At 46.0% G+C, this 22,524-nt stretch overlaps 1 protein-coding gene across 10 annotated transcripts in view; it reads left to right on the top strand.

Annotated features, from left to right (window-relative positions):
* Window positions 1–22,524, top strand: part of FBRSL1 (fibrosin like 1) — a 792,546-nt gene that overhangs the window by 737,200 nt on the left and 32,822 nt on the right. For 8 of the 10 annotated variants that reach the window (XM_075321861.1, XM_075321929.1, XM_075321878.1 and 5 more), the window contains 4 exons: window positions 13,149–13,527; window positions 13,723–13,982; window positions 16,327–16,556; window positions 17,235–17,285. In XM_075321861.1, coding sequence (XP_075177976.1) covers window positions 13,149–13,527; window positions 13,723–13,982; window positions 16,327–16,556; window positions 17,235–17,285 — 920 coding nt within the window. Of the gene's footprint in view, window positions 1–13,148; window positions 13,528–13,722; window positions 13,983–16,074; window positions 16,236–16,326; window positions 16,557–17,234; window positions 17,286–22,524 lie in introns of all 10 variants that reach the window. The other 2 variants (XM_075321892.1, XM_075321902.1) reach the window with 2 other exon arrangements.

Raw genomic sequence — 22,524 nt, 5'->3', positions numbered from 1 at the left:
GGGACGATTGAAGTAAATGACAAAAACTGGCGCTGACTGCACGTGAATGTGGCATTCTGTATTAACTCTTAATAATCTTCCACTTAGTGGCACAGAATGCTGTAGATGTGTGTTTACGTTGTATTGCTAGTTATTTCTGTGGACTCTGCTTTTCCGTTTTGCTCTCTGTTGCTTAGATGTATGGCGACTTCTTACAGATCACTACAATCTTTGCCTCTCTGAAGAAAGCCGCAGCCCCTCTCCCTCCTTGTCTCTAAGAATTAGTCAATAGGAGAATGATGAGCGATGCTAATCCCGCTCTGCAGCATCCCGGGCAGCAGGAACCTTATTGATTTTCAGATTAGTGTTGTTTTCAGAAGTGCCAAACCTTGCTCTGCGTATGAAAGGACATTGCTTCTACACCCAGGAGATAATAGCCCCTGCAGCTCAGCACGTTGCTGCGGTTAAATATTACCGTGCGTGCTTCAGTTATCCTGAGCACTATATGACCATGTTCTTTTATTGGTCACATAGCAAGACCTGTAATAAAAAGGAGCCGATAATTTGGGCAATAATAATTAGGGTTGCTGTGGGCTACACCACTTTTCCTATTGGGCGGTTTCTAAGTATGAAATGATATTTTATCACGTTTATATCTGAACATCCGTTTCTGACATCCATAAGGCAGGCGTTTCTATACATTATTAGTTGGTTATTATGCAGCGTGCGCTGTCTGTCCGTGTGAGGCTCATGTGTCCTACAATTTCTGCCCTGCCAGTCCCCCGCATTTCCACAATGACATGGTGGGGCCTTAAAAACAACATCCACATGAAAAGAGGAGCTTGTTGTGACTGATCAACTGGGGAAACGGGCCGGATTGTCGTCTTTTCCTGCACGTGTCCGCCTCTGTGGGGTCGAAATCAGCAGTTAATCCACAGTAAAATCCTCCTGTTACATGTAGATGTAGCTGCGGATTTGTGATGAGATTCTGAAGGCTGAAATATTCTGCCACGTGTAAATGTCCTGAAAATTCTTAAGTTGGCCACCCATGTTGGCAGCAGACAGGGCCCATTCCAGACTTTGAGCGAAGACGACCCACCTCTACTGAAGCGGTTAGTGACGGCCGGTCCTCTTATACCGCCTCCGTACAGCGTGCAGTCGTTGCCAACAACACAAAGCAAATTGGTTACACAAATGCTGTGATCAACACTAGCTAGTATTTCAGGCTTCCCCAAAATGATAAAGAATTGAGGCTTTTGAAAGAAAAACAGAAAAATCTATTTGTGAACATGAATGCCATCTAGTCCAGACATCCTAAATAAAGCCTGTTTTGTTCACCTCCATTTATGCTTCTATAGCTGATATCCACACGCATACATACATAGTGTTGCATGGTAGTGAAGAGGTTAAACCATCTTGACTGCTTGCACTGCTAGACTGCGTTGCCATGGGAACAGGATGTATGGGACACTTGCCATACAAATCAGGGGTCTTAATTAGCAACTGGTAGCTCATCCCCTGGTTTTCAGGTTGTCTGATCTTCCCCATAGACAGGATGATCTGAGTATTGCTGACAGATGATCAGTGAAATCCAATAATTGCCTCCCATTTCCCATGGAGGAATAGGACATGGTGCCTGAGTGCCTGTTGTGCATTCTTACAATCAGAGCAATTCCTAATTGTGATTGCGGAGGGGGTGTATGGACTGATTGACATAAGTGGCAGTCTATTGCTTTCCCCTCTTGACAGCCAATCAGCCATTTTTCTACCTAACCTAAAATCTGAATACTAGAATGATTTTTATTGTTATCTGACACCACAAGCCGTTCTTATGTACAGTGTGTCCTCCAGCGTATTGCTCCTGCATCTTCATATTTACAGAGGAAGGATCAGGAGGAGAGGTCATACATATAGGATGCTTTCCAGACAGAGGACTGTTTCATCCCTGATCTACCTGGAATTTTTAATTTTCTGCTTTTGTTTTTTTTTTCCTTCTTCCAAGAGCCACATGAATGTTTTCCTCAGGCGTCCTTGCCATACATGGCGAGATGTTACTTTGAGTGACATTATTCACTTGAGCATGGAATGTACTAAAACATGGTTCAAAAAAAAAAATCAGGGCGATGACATAGCAAAAAAAGTCACATTTTTTCCCCATTATATTATAGTTACAATTTCATCAGATGATGATTTTTCAAAATTGCAGGTGGTTTATAAAAAGTCTAATCTGACCGAAGACTTTGTCCATGAGACCCACACCTGTCCACAGCTTGTATGGCGTCCCAGCCCTGCCCCATTCACTTCAAGGGGGATAACGGACACAAGCCACGGACAGACGTAGCACAGCTTCTAACCTTGTACAACGCCCAATAGTAATAATGTAACAATGGCATCAAAGTTCTTCTGTCTGAAATGACCTCAGATGAGTCCTCCTAGCCATGTACAACCATGTGTATTTCCAGTAACCGTTCACCCATTCTGTCTGAAAGTAACATACTTGTGATCCATGTATTATACTATCCTGGTACACGGGACAGGTATTGTGACCCATGTATACAGATATACACAATTTAGGACATTTCGTTGCTACTATTCAGGTCTCACTTTGACTCCAGGGAGCAAAATATAAATGTAAATAAGTGTTTTGCCAGAATAAAGCTATGTTCACACTAAGGCTATGTGCGCATGTTGAGCATTTGGTTGCAGAAATTTCTGCATCTTTTCGCAGGAAATATGCAGCGCAAAAAACGTGCATTTCTTATGCGTTTGTATGCATTTTCAGTGGTGAAAAGCAGGCATAAACACTGAAACAGTTGACATGCTGCAGGTTTAGAAAATGCTGCAGTTTTCCACTTGTCAGGAAAAGAACAGCAATCATGTGGACAAGATTCCTGGTATTGTAAAAAAAAACCCAACAAAACACAGCAAAAAACAACCCAGCCCCCACTACAGAACGCATCGTGTGAACGGAGCCTGTCCTCCGCTCTTTGCCCAGAAAGCCTAATCTATTGGGGCACAGCCCGTTGTGTTTGGCTGCAGCCTGATGGGGTGTTACCCCCGGGGTGGTCAGGAAAGGTCTGCGCACCTGTTGGGGTCAGATACAGGGCCGGGATAATCGGGGATGGTAACACTGGCTGAATTGTAGTATTCTTATAGGCAGCTCCCTGCTCCGCTCTAAATAATAGACAGCCACAATACAGTGAACAGTAATTGCTTCAGGAGGTTTGCTGCGATCGATCTGTTGGTAGGAGCTCAATATGTGCAGCAGGGCCGTGTTCATGATTTAATTGCTGTGATTAATAACTCACTCAGAGGGCTAGATTACAATCAATATGAATAGTAAGTGACAACCGGAAAGCCCTGCTCTTTCTATACATCGCTTTGTGGGTTATTCTGCTTCCCGTCTGTCGTGGAGCCAGCTGGTAACCCCTCCAATTCTGGATGGATTGCCAGGATTGCAGTCCAGTGATGGCTACAAATTGTGAATCGCGGCACATCATTTAACCTCAGGATGCTGCTCTTATAAGAAGGTTAATGATTTAGGTTTCGCCAGTGCTAAGGAGACGATTTCACAAATTGTTTACTACTTTGGATCAGATCTGATTGAAGAAGCCAGATTTCCCCAATATATGTAATGCAATGTCCATCACCCTGGAAGGGATAAATCCCTGTGTGTAGCTGTCAGATGAGCCCTCCTGTGGCTCAGGCTGTCACTGGCTTTCACAGTGGAGAGATATATACAGTCTCAGATGTTCCTGCTACCCCAGAGCATCTCCTTTCTGTCCCCTGACGTGCAGCTTAGCTGCCTCCATCAATTTATCTCTGGCTGCAGCTTGTCCTGGCCATCAGGCTCACACCGCAGGTGCTGAATCTCCAGGGTCTCTGTGGGAAAGGAATAGTGGTGGGGGGTTTCCCAGGAGCTGACTGCAGTATGGAGGTTAGGTAGCCTTGAGACAGGACCTGACTGTACAGTTTCTGAAGCATGTCAGTCCTATTGTGCTAAGAAGCAGGACAAGGTGATGATGAAAGGAACTCGCACTGATGGTATGTACCGGGCAAGAGTCTGTATTGTTAGGTTATGTAGATTTGTGTCTTACAGCAGAAAAATTACTATAGACAATAAGAGTGTGTAAGAACTCTCCAAGAGCTCACTTTTGTAATAGCCAGTTATTAAAAAGTTATTCCTAAAAAATTAAACAAATATAAGTTACTACTCCCTATGTGATGGTGGATAACTTGCTGACCACTGACTGTTGGGACCCCAACGATTCCAAGATAGTTTATTAAAAATGTATCATAATTATGGGCTAAAATGGTTCTTGAAAGTTTTAGTTGTGTTATTTTGGTTTCCATTATTTATAGGTGAATAATGGCACGTTGGTCAATTCCAGTAATATTCAGTTTGTTTTGCTATAAAATTTGAAGAGTACAGTTTACCCCCATTCATATGTGTTACACCTATGTACGAATGCATTTCTAAACACGTCTCCTAGGGTTAGTGGCTGCAAGACCTTGATACATCCTCTAGAATTTGCTGGGCCTAAGGCTGCCTTACAGCTAACATCACCAGGCCCGTGTACTCTATTAAAACTGGCAAATGTCTCTTTCACTTCTATGCTTGACAGTCAAAGTGGTCATCAAGACAAAATTCACATTGACAACTGTTATAAGGGTATAGTAGCTGCTATTTCTTGCTGTACCAGAAATTATTCTTTAACTGGCACATGTTTGCTGTAACATTATTGTTGTTGTTATTAATGTTATTGGAAGTTTATGCCACATCCAAATTTTTGAATGCATGTCGCCAGAAATGGCCATTCTACTAAGTCAAAGGCTTTAATGTCATCTAATTAAGCCAGTGCCAAGTTGTTATCAAGTTGTAAGGAATAGTGATGAGCGGACCTAGACTGTAAAGGCCCCGTCACACTAAGCAACATCGCTAGCAACATCGCTGCTAACGAACAACTTTTGTGACGTTGCTAGCGATGTTGCTGTGTGTGACATCCAGCAACAACCCGGCCCCTGCTGTGAGGTCGTTGGTTGTTGCTGAATGTCCTGGGCCATTTTTTAGTTGTTGCTGTCCCGCTGTGAAGCACAGATCGCTGTGTGTGACAGCGACAGAGCAACAACTAAATGTGCAGGCAGCAGGAGCCTGCTTCTGCGGAGGCTGGTAACCAATGTAAACATCGGGTAACCAAGAAGCCCTGTCCTTGGTTACCCGATATTTACCTTTGTTACCAGCCTCCGCCGCTCTCACTGTCAGTGCCGGCTCCTGCTCTGTGCACATGTAGCTGCAGGACACATCGGGTTAATTAACCCGATGTGTGCTGTAGCTAGGAGAGCAAGGAGCCAGCGCTCAGTGTGCGCTGCTCCCTGCTCTCTGCACGTGTAGCTGCGTGCGCTGGTAACCAAGGTAAATATCGGGTTGGTTACCCGATATTTACCTTGGTTACCAAGCGCAGCATCTTCCACGCGGCGCTGGGGGCTGGTCACTGGTTGCTGGTGAGCTCACCAGCAACTCGTGTAGCCACGCTCCAGCGATCCCTGCCAGGTCAGGTTGCTGGTGGGATCGCTGGAGCGTTGCAGTGTGACATCTCACCAGCAACCTCCTAGCAACTTACCAGCGATCCCTATCGTTGTTGGGATCGCTGGTAAGTTGCTTAGTGTGACTGGACCTTAAGGCTATGTGCGCACGTTGCGTAATTACATGCAGTTACGCTGCGCTTTGTAGCGCAGCGTAACTGCATGCGTCCTGCGTCCCCTGCATAATCTATGGAGATTGTGCAGGGGCCGTGCGCACGTGGCGTCTTAGAGAGCAGCGCTTCGGCTGCTGCCCGAAGCGTGCGTTCTAAGAAGTGACGGGTCACTTCTTCCGTGCGCTTTGCCGGCAGCCCCTGCTCTGTCTATGGCAGGAGCTGCATGCAGAGCGCACGTTCTCTGCCGGCACCATGCGCTTCAGAACGGAGCTTTTCAGCTGCGCTCTGAAGCGCACCTTTTAGGTGCGGTGCAGAGCGCACACGTGCGCACATAGCCAAGTCCAGATCAACGTGGGTTTAAAAGTACCCGAGTGTCAGGCCCGGAGTTCTCAGGGAACCACGGGTAGATCTGTGTCCGGCAACTTGGGTAATAAAAAAAAAAATAAACAACAGGAGAAATTAGAATAAAGCAGGTGCTCTATACTTAGTCTCCAGCACGTCTGTAACTGCTTCCGGGGATGCTCATTAGCTTCATACATGTTCACCGCTTCCCCCGCCCACTGGCAGTCCTGGCATCTGTGATTGGTTTCTGTCAGACGCTCCCCCAGCCTGTCTGAGAGCATGTCTAACTTCTTGCAATCGCAGACCCTGTCTGCGGGTCTATATTGTGGTGTAAAAATAAATAAATAAAATTAGCCTTTTCCCCCCATATTATGATACCCAGCACAGATGAAGATGCAGCCCCCAACTGGGTGCTTATCTTCGCTGTATATCAAAATGAGATTAACCGCATGAGGATTTATTTATTTAAATAAATATAAAAAAGGTGTGCGGTCCTCCTGAATTTTGATATCCAGCCATGATAAAGCCTGTTAGGGCTGGTAATCTCAGGCTGGGGAGACCCATGCTTATTGCCCCCTCCCCCGCCTAAACATAGTAGTTTGCAGCCAACCGGAATTGCCGCATCCATTAGATGTGACAGCACTTTACCCGGTTCATCCCGATTGACCTGGTGTGATTGCACTTAGACTATTAGGCTGTGCGCCCACGCTGCGGATTTACCACGGATTTTGCCGCGGATTTACCGCGGATTTGCCGAAAATCTGCAGCAGCGGCACTTCCAAGCCATTTCAATGGCATTTTGGAAATGCTGTGCCCATGTTGCGGATTTTTCTGCGGCGGATTTGCCGCGGATTTTGATCCAGAAAAATCTGCAGCATGTCAATTATTGTTGCGGATTTTGTTGCAGATTTTTCCCATGCAAGTCAATGCAAGGTGTAAAATCCGCAAGAAATCCGCAGGTCTGTTCCCACAGGCTCTTTTTCCTGCGGATTTGGTGCGGATTTCGCAAACAAATCCGCAGGAAGTGATGTAGGATAGTTCAGGAAGAGGAAGTTTCACCATTTTGTAGTGTAGAGTAGTGGCAGTGTAGTCGTGTTGTGTCCGGACTCTGGATTGCCAGCTAAAAGCAGCTAGTTACAGGCTGCTTGCTTTTAGCTGGCAAAACAGGATCCCAGGTCTTTTTTCACAATTCTTTTAAAAAAAAAAAAAGTGCTCCGCTGTATTTTCACTGTCCAGCCCGATGCAAGCAAGCAACTGAGGGCTGTGCTTCTCAGCGGGATAAGGCTGAAGCATTCTCTGCCCCTCCCGCTGAGAAAAATAGTCCTCAGCTGCCCCTGAAAATGGCGGCTCCGTTGTGAAGCGCCATTCACAGGTGCTGTACCGAGGCTCATCCAGCTGCCCTGATGCATTGGCTGGCTGGGTAATATAACGGGGTTAATGCCAGGGTAATATAACGGGGTTAATGCCAGTTTTCTGCAAACTGGCACTAAGCCCGAGGTTCATAATGTCATGCCTGTGTAGACACGGCCATTATGAACCTCCGTTTAGTACTAAAGAAAAGAAAACACTTTTTTTAAAAATTTTATTTGAAAGAAAAACACACACACATCCCTGATTGCCATCTTTATTACTCCCTGAATCCCCCGACGATAATCCATGACAACTCCGAGCCGGGCTCCGATGTTTACCCGGCTGACCCGGGCACTGACGTCAGCCGGTGACAGCAGCCGTCAGTGTATTATTAAATGCTGCACAGCTCTTTTCCGGCAGCTGGGAACGTCTGATATCAGAGCCCTGGTCAGCTGACTTAATTCGCGAGCGCAGGCGGGTCAGCTGACTGCACACAGACAGCTGACGATGTGCACTCATGTGACCCGGGCATGGACGTCAGTGTTCGAGATGCTGCAAAGCTCTCTTCCGGCTGCTGGTACCGGCTGACGTCCGTGCCCGGGTCACATGAGTGCACATCGGAGCCCGGCACATCAGCTGGTCGGTGTGCAGTCAGCTGACCCGCCCGCGCTCGCGAATTAAGTCATCTGACCAGGGCTCTGACATCAGACGTTCCCAGCTGCCGGAAGAGAGCTGTGCAGCATTTAATACACTGACGGCTGCTGTGACCGGCTGACGCTGTGACCCGGGCTCAGCTATGAACTGAGCTGACCCGGACAGTGAGTTCTGCCGCTCACAGCAGCCGGCAGAGAGCAAACCAGTGATTACAATTGTCCTGGATTAACCTCTGAGGCTTGGAAGTAATAAAGGTGGCAATCAGGGATGTGTGTGTGTTTTTCTTTCAAATAAAATTTTTCAAAAAGTGTTTTCTTTTATTTAGTACCAAATGGAGGTTCATAATGGCCGTGTCTACACAGGCATGACATTATGAACTTCGGGCTTAGTGCCAGTTTGCAGAAAACTGGCATTAACCCCGTTATATTACCCAGCCAGCCAATGCATCAGGGCAGCTGGATGAGCCTCGGTACAGCACCTGTGAATGGCGCTTCACAACGGAGCCGCCATTTTCAGAGGCAGCTGAGGACTGTTTTTCTCAGCGGGAGGGGCAGAGAATGCTTCAGCCTTATCCCGCTGAGAAGCACAGCCCTCAGTTGCTTGCTTGCATCGGGCTGGACAGTGAAAATACAGCGGAGCACATTTTTTTTTTTTTTTTTTAAAAATACCAGTGAAAGGGAACATGGCACCACATTTTTTGGCTGTAACCTGCGGCCACCACGACTGGGTTATTATATACAGCCTGTTAAAATGCTGTATATAAGAGCACAGTGGTGTTGGCCGCAGCTTTTTGCAAAAAAAGTGGCGACAGGTTCCCTTTAAATATTTCTGCCCCTTTATTACAAAATGGATAATGGAGAAGAAAGGAGGGTTGGGACAGAAAATGACAGAGCCTTTTTTTTCCTTCAAAACAGACTAAGCTTTATTCAGAAACACAATAGAGTACAATGGACAAAATCCGCATCAAAATCCGCAATGAAATCCGCGTCAAATCCGCACCTATGCTAAGGTAAAAAAGGGAACCAGCACGATCTGAAATTGGCATGCATCATATAAAAAGTGAAAATTCACAAATTTATTCCAACTGTACTATAATAAAAAAATGAGATTTTTAGCAAATAATTGATCAATTTTTTGAGCCACCCCTGCCAACGTCACGGCAAATCTCAATAGGGGGGTCCTACTCTACATTCTGTATTTCATGTGCCATGCGGCCTCCTAGATAAAGTTAAAAGCAGAACCATAATGGAGCACACATACCTGCAACCTGTATATAGCCGCTTCCATGTTGCAAAAAACGCACTTGTGGATAGAGACCAGCCCAGGTCCCAGCATGTGGAGCAAGCTCTACACATACCAGGACTATATCAGAACTGATCCTCCCAGTGCCAAACAGCAACCATTGATAAAGGCGGACCAGATCCAAGATGGTGCTTAATTAGCATTGCCTGTGGAAAGGGGTGAGGTAACTGAATCTGAACGGCTACCAACAGGAGGAATACATAGCAAACCAAAATCAGGCGTGCATGGCATGGTGGTGACCGGCCACCAGAATTTGTAGCATAACTACGACCAAACAGAGAGAGAGAGGGGAGCCAGCAAACCAGTTCTGATATAGTCCTGGTATGTGTGGGGCTTGCTCCACATGCTGGGACCTGGGCTGGTCTCTATCCACAAGTGCCTTTTTTGCAACATAGAAGCGGTTATATATACAGGTTACAGGTATGTGTGCTCCATTATGGTTCTGCTTTTAACTTTATCTAGGAGGCCGCATGGCACATGAAATACAGAATGTAGAGTAGGACCCCCCTATTGAGATTTGCCGTGACGTTGGCAGGGGTGGCTCAAAAAATTGATCAATTATTTGCTAAAAATCTCATTTATATTACAGTACAGTTGGAATAAATCTGTGAATTTTCACTTTTTATATGATGCATGCCAATTTCAGATCATGCTGGCTCCCCTCTCTACCTATGCTAAGGTGCGGATTCCGGGGGAAAGCTGCGGATTTTGATGCAGAAAAATCCGCAGGTACTTTCTCCCGTGGGCACATAGCCTTAAGTGGTTAATAACAGCTCACAGCTGCCAATAAGCCCTAGAGTAATAATGGGAGACGTCTGAGACCCCCCCATTACAATTCTAAGTGAAAAGAAATAAACACAAACACTGAAAAAAATCTTTTATTTGAAATACAATACCAAAAAAAACACCCTCTTTGACCCATTTTATTAACCACCAAAACACTCAGGTCCACACGAGGTCCCACTACAATTCTAAAGTGACAGCTCGCGGCCATAAAACATGACCACCCGCTGTGGGTTTCAGACAGGAAATGAGCATCATGATGAGCGGTGACATCACTTAGGTTATTTGCGGTCACAGCTGTAGATTCCCACAATGCTGAAGCATTGCTCTGGTCAGAAGAAATGATCAGACTGTGCAGTCATAAAGTCCCCTAGGGGGAACAGTAAAATTGATTTAAAAAACAAAACCCCAAACCTAAACGTTCAAAATCCCCCCCTTTTGCCCCATTGAGAATAAAAACATAAAAAATACACATCTGCTATCTCTGCGTTCAGAAATGCTTGATTTATCAAAATATAAAATCAGCTAATCTGAATTTGTAAATCGGAATGGGGTCGCCACAACATTCATTAAAATGCAAGAACAGGCGATCAAAAGGTCACATCCATCTAAAAATGGTATAATTAAAAACACCAGCTCAAGGCGCAAAGAGTAAGCCGTCAGCATTTCAACTGCACAGTACCTGGAGCACCATAGGATTCTATAGTCAGTCAGTGGATGAAGGCCACAATTTGGTAAGACAATTTTGACTACGTTTTTTTTTTCTTACCGCGCAATAATTGTGCCTTACTAATGGATATTAATTCATCCATAGAGCTGACTTCTGAAAAGTTTTTCTTTTGTATTTGCCGAAAACTGTTACTTACATTGATGAAATATGAATTCTTTTCTTATATGTTAAACTTTTGAAGTAACCGTATATTAGTCATCATCCTGTGTTAGGAATTAATTTGCAAAGTGAATTTGGAGTGGTTCTTGTAGGTTGGAGATTTTATTAGCGCAAGAATTGAATTGTTGGCTATCATCGTCATATATATATATATATATATATGTGTGTATCTGTATATATACAGTAGTATGTATGTGTGTGTATATGTATGTGTACATAATATATATATATATATATATATATATATAAAATGTGTGTATATATATATGTATATATACAGTATGTATGTGTATGTATATATACAGTATGTATGTGTGTGTATATGTATGTGTATATAATTATATATATTATATAAAATAGAGAAATCACAGCACTGCTACGGATCAATGGTAAACTTCGCTTTAGTTGTATTCCAATGCATGAAAGAATTCACATTTCTGATAATTCACATTTTAAAAAGGACCTTCATCAGAAGAATGCAGATTATTGTAGAACCGGGAATATGGTCAGCAAAATTGTGAGTCATGAATTCGTCACAAAAGAGGATTATGCTGTACCTCTGTGATGGAATCGCGACTCACAATTGTTTACCAAATTGTGAATTAGTTAATGCATTGGATTACAATTGAAGCTATTAAGCCGTAGAAGTGCCATGTTGCTCTATTTTTCGTCAATATTGTAGTGATATTTTATCAGTGCACCTTCTCTGTGACGTGGAATCTTTTGAAATAATCTTACAATGTAAAAAAAAAAACCAAAGCCTGTAAAGGGGAAGATTTTTACTTTGAAAGTGGGATAGCCCTCGCAGTACAGGCAGGGCAGACTGATCACTTATTATAATAACTTGAAAATATAAATCTCCTTTTTAATAACAAATTGTGTTTGCTATTGGATACAACTATGCATTATAGTTAAAAGGAACCTGTCAGATGCAATATGCACCCACAACCACGAGCAGTTCTGGGTGCATATTGCTAATCCCTGCCTAACCGTCCCTGTATACACTAGCATGGATATAGGGATCTTTGGAAAAAGTATAACCCCCGTCACATTTAGCGACTTACCAGCAATCCCAAAAACGATGCAACCTGATAGGGATCGCTGGTAAGTCACTAGGAGGTCTCAGGTGAGATGTCGCACAGTCAGACCTTACCAGCGATGCAGGAACGATACAGGTCGCAGTAGTGACCTGTATAATAATCTCTGCTGTCATTGGGACCCTGTCACACAGTGTCAAACATAGCGATGCGTCCTGACCGGCGACCTCACAGCAGGGGCCAGGTCGTTGCTGGATGTCACATATAACGAGATCGCTAGCGAGATCACTGTTGCGTCACAAAAACCGTGACTCAGCAGCGATGTCGCTTAGTGAGACCGTGGCCTTATGTCTAAAGATCTTTATCTTATGCTAATGAGCACAGGGACTAGTCCCAAGGGCATTATATTCCCCGACCAGCTGCCCTCTTAGGGGTGTTTCACACATCCGACATTTTGCCGGATTTCCAGATCCGGCACACTCCAGTACTGTGTTAGTACTGTACAATAGCATCGCGGCAAGCTCCGGTCACATGCTCCGGTCACACAGCATGTGACTAGAGGTTGCCGCAATGCCATTATGCTGTATTACACTGTACTGGAGTGCGCCGGATGTGTGAAACGGGCCTTAACATGTTAGCACGCCCACAGGGGCGTACTAACATGTTATTCAATGCAGTGTCGGCAACGTTTGCTCTGACCGTGCTTCTGAATGCCCGGCACTCTCAGTCATGCGCAGTAGACCTCACTGAAGCCGGGAAGCGTACACCCGGCTTCATACTGCTCATGACCGAAAGTGAGAATCGCAGTCACAGGTACGCGCGGCACCGCTGGTGATGCTGCATTGAATGCTAAAATGCTAAGAGGGTGGCTAGTCGTGGCATATAACGCCATTGGGACTAGTCCCAGCGCTCATTAGCAAAAGATAAAAGATCTTTAGAAATATTTTTTTTAAGATCACTTTATGCTAGTGTATACTGGGATAGTTAGGCAGGGATTAGCAATATGCACCCAAAACTGGTGGTTGTTCTGGGTGTATATTGCACCTGACAGGTTCCCTTTAATTTTCCCTTACAGGACCCACATACTAATAACTATGCCATATTGATGTTTTTTAGGAACACTTTTGAATGACAAAGCGGAGTCACAAACGACTTGTCCACCTAAAGTATCTGGACTGGAGCGCAGCCAAGAGCTGAACACGGAAGTTCCATTTATTCCTCCTGTGCATAGTCCACAACCTCCTCCTGCTGCTATTGTCACTTCTGCCTCATCCACGCCAGCCTCTAGTACCCGGGCCAGCCCTCTAGTAAAGAAAGAGCCCACCATTGTAGCTCCTGCTCCACCACGACTTACACCACAACCCCAACCTCGTCCACAGTCCCGACCTTTGTCTCAACCTCAGTTGTTACCCCCAGAACTCCGAACTCAGAATCATATCCCTTCACACCTCAGTTACCCTGTACATCCACAGCACAACAGCATCACCAGCATCAGGTAATGACGTGGAGAAAGACATAATTACATTGACACAGCTGGAGTACTGTTATTTGCATGCACCATATATCTTCTTATATCTGTGAAAATCACAGACAAATATGCTTGTTCTGATGACTATAGCATTGAATGTTGGGATTTCAAAATACTATTGTAAATGCTGAATTGTTTGTTTTCTTGTCGCCCACCATGCAGCCGGAGCAGTAGTGCTAGCAGTGCAGCAAGTATCGGCCTCCCCAAGCACCTACCGTCTTCCCCCCAGATCCCTTCTCATCACCCTGCTGGACCGGGTCTGCCCCTCTCCATACCCAACCTTGCTACCTCGCACTTTGCTATTAGATCTCAAACCCAGCATCATCCGGCCATGTTTGCTACCCCTCCTTCACTGCCACCACCATCTTTACCTACTAATGGCCTTGTAATTCCCAGCCACCCTGCTGGAGCAGGATATTCGGGTAAGTATAGCTGTGCTACTCTGTTGTTGTAGTGTATGATGAAAGACCGTAATGAAGTCAGTGAGGTGTGTGTTCTCTGTGAGAGTCTTAGGTGGCAACGATCTCCTAGAAATTGTGTCCTCCGTTTTCTAGTTAAAAATTGAATCAATAGAGAATAAGTCCACACTTCTCTGAAAACTATTTTAATATGTGACCTCTTTTGTTTGCATTTTTCATATCTGTAAAATACATAAGTGATGAGTGGCAGCTGCTAAACATTTTCTTAAGGGACTCTGTCACCGAGTTTTTGCAGCATAATGAAGGAAAAGAGAACCTGATTCCAGTGTTCTCACCTACTGGGCTAGTGTAGTTTTTATAAAATCACTGTTTAATCAGCAGGAGATTATCATTAGAGGACTATTTGGCATGCTGCCAGGTAGTCCAGCAGATGCATGAGCTCGTTATAACCCTTCTCTGCATTCATATAACTGCTAGATCTGCCGCAGAGAGAAGTGATTTTAGCAAAATGACAGCAAACAGCTCAGTAAGTGACATCGCTGCAATCAGGGTTTCTATTTCTATATTATACTGCTATCAGATGGGGGAGCAAAACCTGGTGACAGATTCCCTTTAGTACTATTAATTAGTAGGATTCCTAATGATTGGGCACATCTGGAGCCCAAGTTTCAGATTGTGCAGATTTGTGTACTACTGTACCAATTTATGACTTAAAATACACATGAGGATCTAAACTAATCACAGATTAGATTACAAATATGTAATAGTTTACATTAGTCCATGAGCTTTGATTAAAGCTGACAAAGCCCTTTGGCACTGCTTGGTGCTTAATTTTATTACTGAAAATATCTGACCCCCTCATCTTTTCATGACCCTTTTTAAAAAGTCATGTTTCAGATTTTCAGTAACTAATTAATTGGGCTTGGGACTTTTTCTAAACTGCAGCAGAATTTTTTTTGCCATGTCCGGTCAGTTACAAAGTGACATCATAGGTGTTTGAGTGCAGTGGGTGTCCATGCTCATGTCAGGACGTCGATTTTAAGCGCGTGTCTAATCATAGTCTATAATCTATTACAGTTTGAGTAACTTGGAAATTGAGAATTAGTCTCTGCTGTGCACACAGTGCAGTAAGCTAAATTACGATGTGCAGAGGCTTAAAATTTCTAGTAAACTTCAGATTCAGTATATTTTTAATATAAATATATTTAATAGCGTCCCATAACTCAGATTCAGCTTTAGGCTAAGGACACACGGGCATTTAGCATCCGATGTGAGAGCATTGGATGCATTATGCTAATGACTCCCGCCTCCTGCTCTGCAGCAAGTGTGAGCAGTGTCATTATACTGTGATGTGATCAGACCACAGCTGCGGAGGAGAGGGAGGGACTAATCTCCCCATATCCTCCATTATCAGCTGATTCGATTATTGCACTACACTCCGGTGTAAAGCAAGTGCAGTGCAATGTTTCTCTCTCACCCATAGACTTGTATGGGTGCGAGTGAAAACGAAGCAGATTCTACCCACAGCATGCTGCGATTTGTTTTCTTGGGCCAATTAGGGCTTAGAAAGGAATCGCACATGGGAGTGGCCCCATAGAGTAACATTTGGTTTGGGTTTTTTTTTTGGTAATCGCATTCCACTCGCTCCGTTTTACTCGCTGTGTCCTTAGCCTTACGCTTTTTCTAGGACCGTCATAGTTCAGCAGTTGCCAGTTGGTCCCTAATATAGAATGAATACAACATCCGAATCCCTACTGAAAATAGTGATTGCTGATTGAGTGCTTTGTATACTTTGTGTGTTTTTATTTCTGTATCCACAAATGTTTGGGTTTATTTTTGTTTTTTATTATTTTTAAGTCTAGTGTCTTGTAGCCTTTTCCCATATAGAAGCAATTCCCTAAAGTTATGTAATTGTAAATGCCATATGATGGTGTTTTTGACACCAGTGTCTAGTTTAAGGTTAATTCCTCTGTTCCCCAGGCCAGTATTTGGGTAGGGGGTGGGATTAGATGGGTGTGGCTTGTTATACTGCTGTATTAAAAGCCCCATTGTGTTTTCTCCTGAGATGACTCATGGTGTTCTTTCTTGTCTTTAGATACCAGCCTGTTGATATCATTCAACCAACCAATCATGTATTGCCAGCCTCATTCGGGGATTCTGATTGGTACTTTGTCACAGGCATCTCTCTTACCTCCACCAATGAGTCCTCACGTAGAAAACCACCACAGCATGACCTGCAGAAACAGGGAATGCCAGGTGAATATCTGCGCTTTTTCCTATTATTATTTTGGGGAAACTGATTGGCCGATGGGCCTTTGTGTTTTTTTTGTCTTTCTGTCTCTTGCAGATCATGAACTTCTCAGGCAGGAGCTGAATAATCGTTTTCTGGTTCAGACCTCGGACCGGGCCGGTGCCCCCCTCAGCTCTGTGCCACTGCTGAGGGCGGAATATCACCAGCACCAACACACGCACCAACACACGCATCAGCACACATTTACCCCCTTCACATCCAGCCTACCCCCAGCGCAGCTTATGCCACCAAATGCACCCCCCATGGTGCGTACCCCAGCTCGAAATGTGAGGATAAGTAGAGCACTTAAGTCCAAATTCACTTCCCTCTCCCTCTGCTTATTGCTGGGGATATGTAGTCTATTTCTAGACATTTACCATTGGCACAACATTAACACTTCTTTTCACAGCAGGTGTACTAACTTTTAGGGTTGTTACTGTATTTCTTGTAATGTCTTATCTATTTGCCTGACAAATTTAGCCAACTTTGCTGGTATTTTTACAAAATACATTTGTATGCATAGACCAGAGAATTGTCGTCCATGCCTTTCTAGTCTAGATGTGGTTGGAGGGAAGTGGGTAATCTTCATGCTTTCGCTTCATTTACATATTAATTTTCATGGTCATAATGTCCATTCAGGCACCTTGATACATTTCTAGAACCTGTATATGCCTAACTTTGAATATTTGTTTTAATAACTATACAATATAATGTTTTGCTGAATTTGGTAGTAGATCATGTATTTTTTAAAAGGTTAGATTTTTAATAATTGGTCAAATTAATAATATTTTCTCAATTTTTATTCTTCACACATCTTTATGATTTGATTTGTGTGTTATGGGCTATTGTCAATGGTGGATATGACTTATGGCGTAAATTGTCAGCTAATATAGTCTGTGCATAAAAGCTTTTTGCCATGTTTTCCTTTCCTGTACTCACTTTCTGTGTTTTCTCTTTCATTTTAGTTTGAGAAATACGCTCCCAAGTTAGACAACCCATATTTTCGTCATACCAGCGTGAGTTAATTTTTTTTTCACAGCAATTTACTATGCTTGCGCCTAAAGCTTATTTATTGTAGTGTGTCCGTGATTTTCTGTTCACTGAACCATATTTCCTGCTGCCTTTGTGCAAAATCTGTGATTGACAAGGCTAGATGCTGCAATGCAAAATGTGATGTGGAGCATATCTGCAGTGGACGAAATAATTGCTGCTTTTATAGAATAATCTGATCACATTTGTTTTGCATTTTTTCTAATTAGGTGAGACTGGCACCAATAATTTAACTGGGGATTCTTGAAGGGGTTGTCCTCTAATAAGCCATCCCCTTTTTATTCTACATGTTATCCCCAATCAAAATCAAAAAGCTTATCCCCCCCCCCCCTCCCCATGCCAGCGGTGTTGGGACTCTCGCTCGGTTCTGACGTCACGCAAAGCCCTGTGTTCAAACGCCGCCGTCTTCTGTCTTCTCGCCTTCAGATGCAGGCGCAATAAACAGGAGGTGAGTATCAGCCACACCTCTCTCTTCCTATTGATTAACTCATTTGTCCAAAGGCGGGGAGACAGAGTCGGCAGTGATTGGGTGTGGAGCTTGAGTGACATTACAGCCTCACTTGAGTCCTGAACGTGAGTCCCAACACCGCTGGAATGATGGCGGCACAGGAGGAGAAATGAAGAAAAAAAGGGGGAGGGTGGGGTCTGCACCACAAACAATAACTATAGATAATTGGTAACATGCACCGCACAAGAGGAACTATATGTATGGGCAAAGAGAATTGTGTCAAATGGGCACCGAAACCAAGAAAAATATATAATACTAGAAGGTGGCCCGATTCTACGCATCGGGTATTCTAGAATTTACGTATTGTGTAGTTCATGTATGATTTTTGTTATATATATATATATATATATATATATATATATATATATATATATATATATATATGTAGATGTTGTTGTGTGTAGTTACCAAGTGTTTGTGTAGGGCGCTGTACATGTTCTGAGTGTCGCGGGGGGTGAGAGCGGTGTTGTATGTGTGTTGCGTTGTTTGTGGAGCGCTGTGTGTCTGTAGCGTTGTGTGTGTGTGGTGTGTTTTGGGGGGAGGTATGTTTTGAGCAATGTGTGTGTTGTGCAGTATGTGCGTATATTTGTGTGTGCAGCGTTGTCTCTGTGTGTGGGTGTCTGTGTAGGGCGTTGTTTGTGATTCCTAGTGTGTGTGTGTTGTGCAGTGCGCGTGTGTGTGTTGGGGGGAGGTGTGCACCCCCCATCGTGCTGCATCCCCCATGCTGCGCACTCCCAAACGTGCTCCATCCGCCATGCTGCGCACTCCCAAACGTGGTCCATCCGCCATGCTGCGCACTCCCAAATGTGCTCCATCCGCCATACTGCGCACTCCCCATCGTGCTGCATCCCCCATGCTGCGCACTCCCAAACGTGCTCCATCCGCCATGCTGCGCACTCCCCATCGTGCTCTATCCGCCATGCTGCACACTCCCAAACGTGCTCCATCCGCCATGCTGCGCACTCCCAAACGTGCTCCATCCGCCATGCTGCGCACCCCCTATCATGCTCCATCCGCCATGCTGCGCACTCCCAAACGTGCTCCACCCGCCATGCTGCGCACTCCCAAACGTGCCCCATCCGCCATGCTGCGCACTCCCAAACGTGCTCCATCCGCCATGCTGCGCACTCCCAAACGTGGTCCATCCGCCATTCTGCGCACTCCCAAACGTGCTCCATCCGCCATGCTGCGCACTCCCAAACGTGCTCCATCCGCCATACTGCGCACTCCCCATCGTGCACCATCCGGCATGCTGCGCACTCCCAAACGTGCTCCATCCGCCATGCTGCGCACTCCCAAACGTGCTCCATCCGCCATGCTGCGCACTCCCAAACGTGCTCCATCCGCCATGCTGCGCACTCCCAAACGTGGTCCATCCGCCATGCTGCGCACTCCCAAACGTGCTCCATCCGCCATGCTGCGCACTCCCAAACGTGGTCCATCCGCCATGCTGCGCACTCCCAAACGTGGTCCATCCGCCATGCTGCGCACTCCCAAACGTGCTCCATCCGCCATGCTGCGCACTCCCAAACGTGCTCCATCCGCCATACTGCGCACTCCCAAACGTGCTCCATCCGCCATACTGTGCACTCCCCATCGTGCACCATCCGGCATGCTGCGCACTCCCAAACGTGCTCCATCCGTCATGCTGCGCACTCCCAAACGTGCTCCATCCGTCATGCTGCGCACTCCCAAACGTGCTCCATCCGTCATGCTGCGCACTCCCAAACGTGCTCCATCCGTCATGCTGCGCACTCCCAAACGTGCTCCATCCGCCATGCTGCGCACTCCCAAACGTGCTCCATCCGCCATGCTGCGCACCCCCCATCATGCTCCATCCGCTTGGGAGTGCGCAGCATGCCGGATGGTGCACGATGGGGAGTGCGCAGTATGGCGGATGGAGCGCATTTGGGAGTGCGCAGTATGGCGGATGGAGCACGTTTGGGAGTGCGCAGCATGGCGGATGGACCACGTTTGGGAGTGCGCAGCATGGCGGATGGACCACGTTTGGGAGTGCGCAGCATTGGCGGATGGAGCACGTTTGGGAGTGCGCAGCATGGCGGATGGAGCACGTTTGGGAGTGCGCAGCATGGCGGATGGAGCATGATGGGGGGTGCGCAGCATGGCGGATGGAGCATGTTTGGGAGTGCGCAGCATGGCGGATGGAGCACGATGGGGAGTGCGCAGCATGGCGGATGGAGCACGTTTGGGAGTGCGCAGCATGGGGGATGGAGCACGTTTGGGAGTGTGCAGCATGGCGGATAGAGCACGATGGGGAGTGCGCAGTATGGCGGATGGAGCACGTTTGGGAGTGCGCAGCATGGCGGATGGAGCACGTTTGGGAGTGTGCAGCATGGCGGATAGAGCACGATGGGGAGTGCGCAGCATGGCGGATGGAGCACGTTTGGGAGTGCGCAGCATGGGGGATGCAGCACGATGGGGAGTGCGCAGTATGGCGGATGGAGCACGTTTGCTCAGCCTCTTTCCTTCCAGCCTCCCCCTCCCAGCCTTCCCCAAGATCAGCCTCTCTGCTCCCAGCCTCCTCCAGCACGCCGTGCTCCTCTGCCGACACTCACCCACACAACCGATCGCATCCACTCACCCACACAACCAATCGCATCCACTCACCCACACAACCGATCGCATCCACTCACACACACAACCGATCGCATCCACTCACACACACAACCGATCGCATCCACTCACACACACCCGATCGCATCCACTCACACACACAGACACTGACGATATTGCACATACGCGCTGATACTCACAACATCCGGGGATATCACATGCTTCTGGCCATGTGATCCTCCGTCAGGTCCTGGAAGCTCACAGCACAATATCGCCGCCGAGAAGCAAGCGATATCCCAGGATGTTGTGAGTATTTGGATGCGATGTGATGTGTGAGGTGTGTGTGAGTGTGATCTGATTTGTGTGTATGTGTGTGTGTGTGTGTGCTGTTATGTTATGTATGTTCCGCAGCTGCAGGACCTTGATGTGTGGATGCGATGTGATGTGTGTGTGAGGTGTGTGTGAGAGTGAGTGTGAGCCGGTGTACACTGGTAACTGATACACATCGGGTAACTAAGGGACCTTAGTTACCCGATGTGTATAATGGTTACCAGCTTTCACGGCCTCCGTTAAGATCCCAGCATCGCAAGGTTATGTCTGGCGCTGCCGGGATCCTGACGGAGCCGGTGTAGAAGCAAGCGATATCCCAGGATGTTGTGAGTGTGTGGATGTGATGTGTGAGGTGTGTGTGAGGTGTGTGTGATCTGATGTGTGTGTGTACTCACCTGGGAATCGGAGCCCCGTGTCAGTTGGGCCAGAGCGTGCATTGCGTGAGGGGGCGGGGCCTGCAGAGAGCCGGGGCGAGAGGCCAATCCGTGTGGGGGGGCGGGGCCATGGCGAGCCCAGCGGCCAATCAGCTTTGTGTCACCGTAAGGACACAATTTCGGAGCATGACAGACAGACAGACAGACAGAATAAGGCAATTATATATATAGATTAAAGTATATGACTGCCTGCATTCATGTACAAAAGACCATCGTTATTACAACATCAAGCCCAGCCTTTTGTAAGGGTGTAACGCGTGGGGCCAGCAGCCGGCTCCCGGTCTCTTTTTTTGGTTGTATGGACATTTATACCCTTGCACTTTCAGGTATATTTTGTTAATCGTCCTGTGATTTAGGGATGATCTATTATTATTTTCTACCTTTACTCATATGTGTATGGCTATGTGCGCACTAGGCGTTTTTTTCACGCTGCGTTTTTATGTGCGTTTTTGTCTAAAAAACGCACCCGCGGCTAAAAAAACGCGGCAAAAACGCATGCGTTTTTGCCGCGATTTGGTGCGTTTTTTGCTGCGTTTTTGCTCACTGCGTTTTTAATCAGTGCACAATGCCATTAAATATTGTTGATGAAAAAAAAAAAAAAAAAAGGTCTGATGTCATTTCCTTCTTCAAAATGTTCATTGTATGCAGGAGAGCAGACAGCAGCTGCAGAACTACAAGTCTCAGCATCCTCCATTCACTAGTGTATGCAGGAGAGCAGACAGCAGCTGCAGAACTACAAGTCTCAGCATCCTCCATTCACTAGTGTATGCAGGAGAGCAGGCAGCAGCTGCAGAACTACAAGGCTCAGCAGCCTCCATCCAGGACTGTATGCAGTTTTTTGCCCAAAAAGAAAAAAAAATGACATGGGCTTCGCCATATTTTTGTATGCTAGCCGGGTACAGCAGGCAGATACGGGCTGCCCCCAACCCCCAGCTGCCTATTTGTACCCGGCTGGGAACCAAAAATATAGAGAAGCCCTTTTTTTTTAATTATTTCATGAAATAATTAAAAAAAAAAAATGACGTGGGCTTCGCCTAATTTTTGAGTCCAGCCGGGTACAACTAGGCAGCTGGGGATTGGAATCCACAGTGCAGGGTGCCCATGCTTTCTGGGCACCCCCACTGCGAATTGCAGTCCGCAGCCACCCCAGAAAATGGCGCTTTCATAGAAGCGCCATCTTCTGGCGCTGTATCCAACTCTTCCAGCTGCCCTGATGCCGGGTGGCTAGCTAGGTAATAATGGAGTTAGGGCTAGCTGTATATTATCAGCTGGCCCTAAGCCCGAAATTCATGGTGTCACGCCAATATTAGGCATGGCCACCATGAATTTCTAGTAATGATAAAAAAAAAACACAACACA

This window comes from Anomaloglossus baeobatrachus, chromosome 1, assembly GCF_048569485.1.
Source record: "Anomaloglossus baeobatrachus isolate aAnoBae1 chromosome 1, aAnoBae1.hap1, whole genome shotgun sequence".
NCBI lineage: Eukaryota > Metazoa > Chordata > Amphibia > Anura > Aromobatidae > Anomaloglossus > Anomaloglossus baeobatrachus.
The sequence above is the reverse complement of the archived record's forward strand: the minus strand, read 5'-3'. Positions and strand labels throughout refer to the sequence as shown.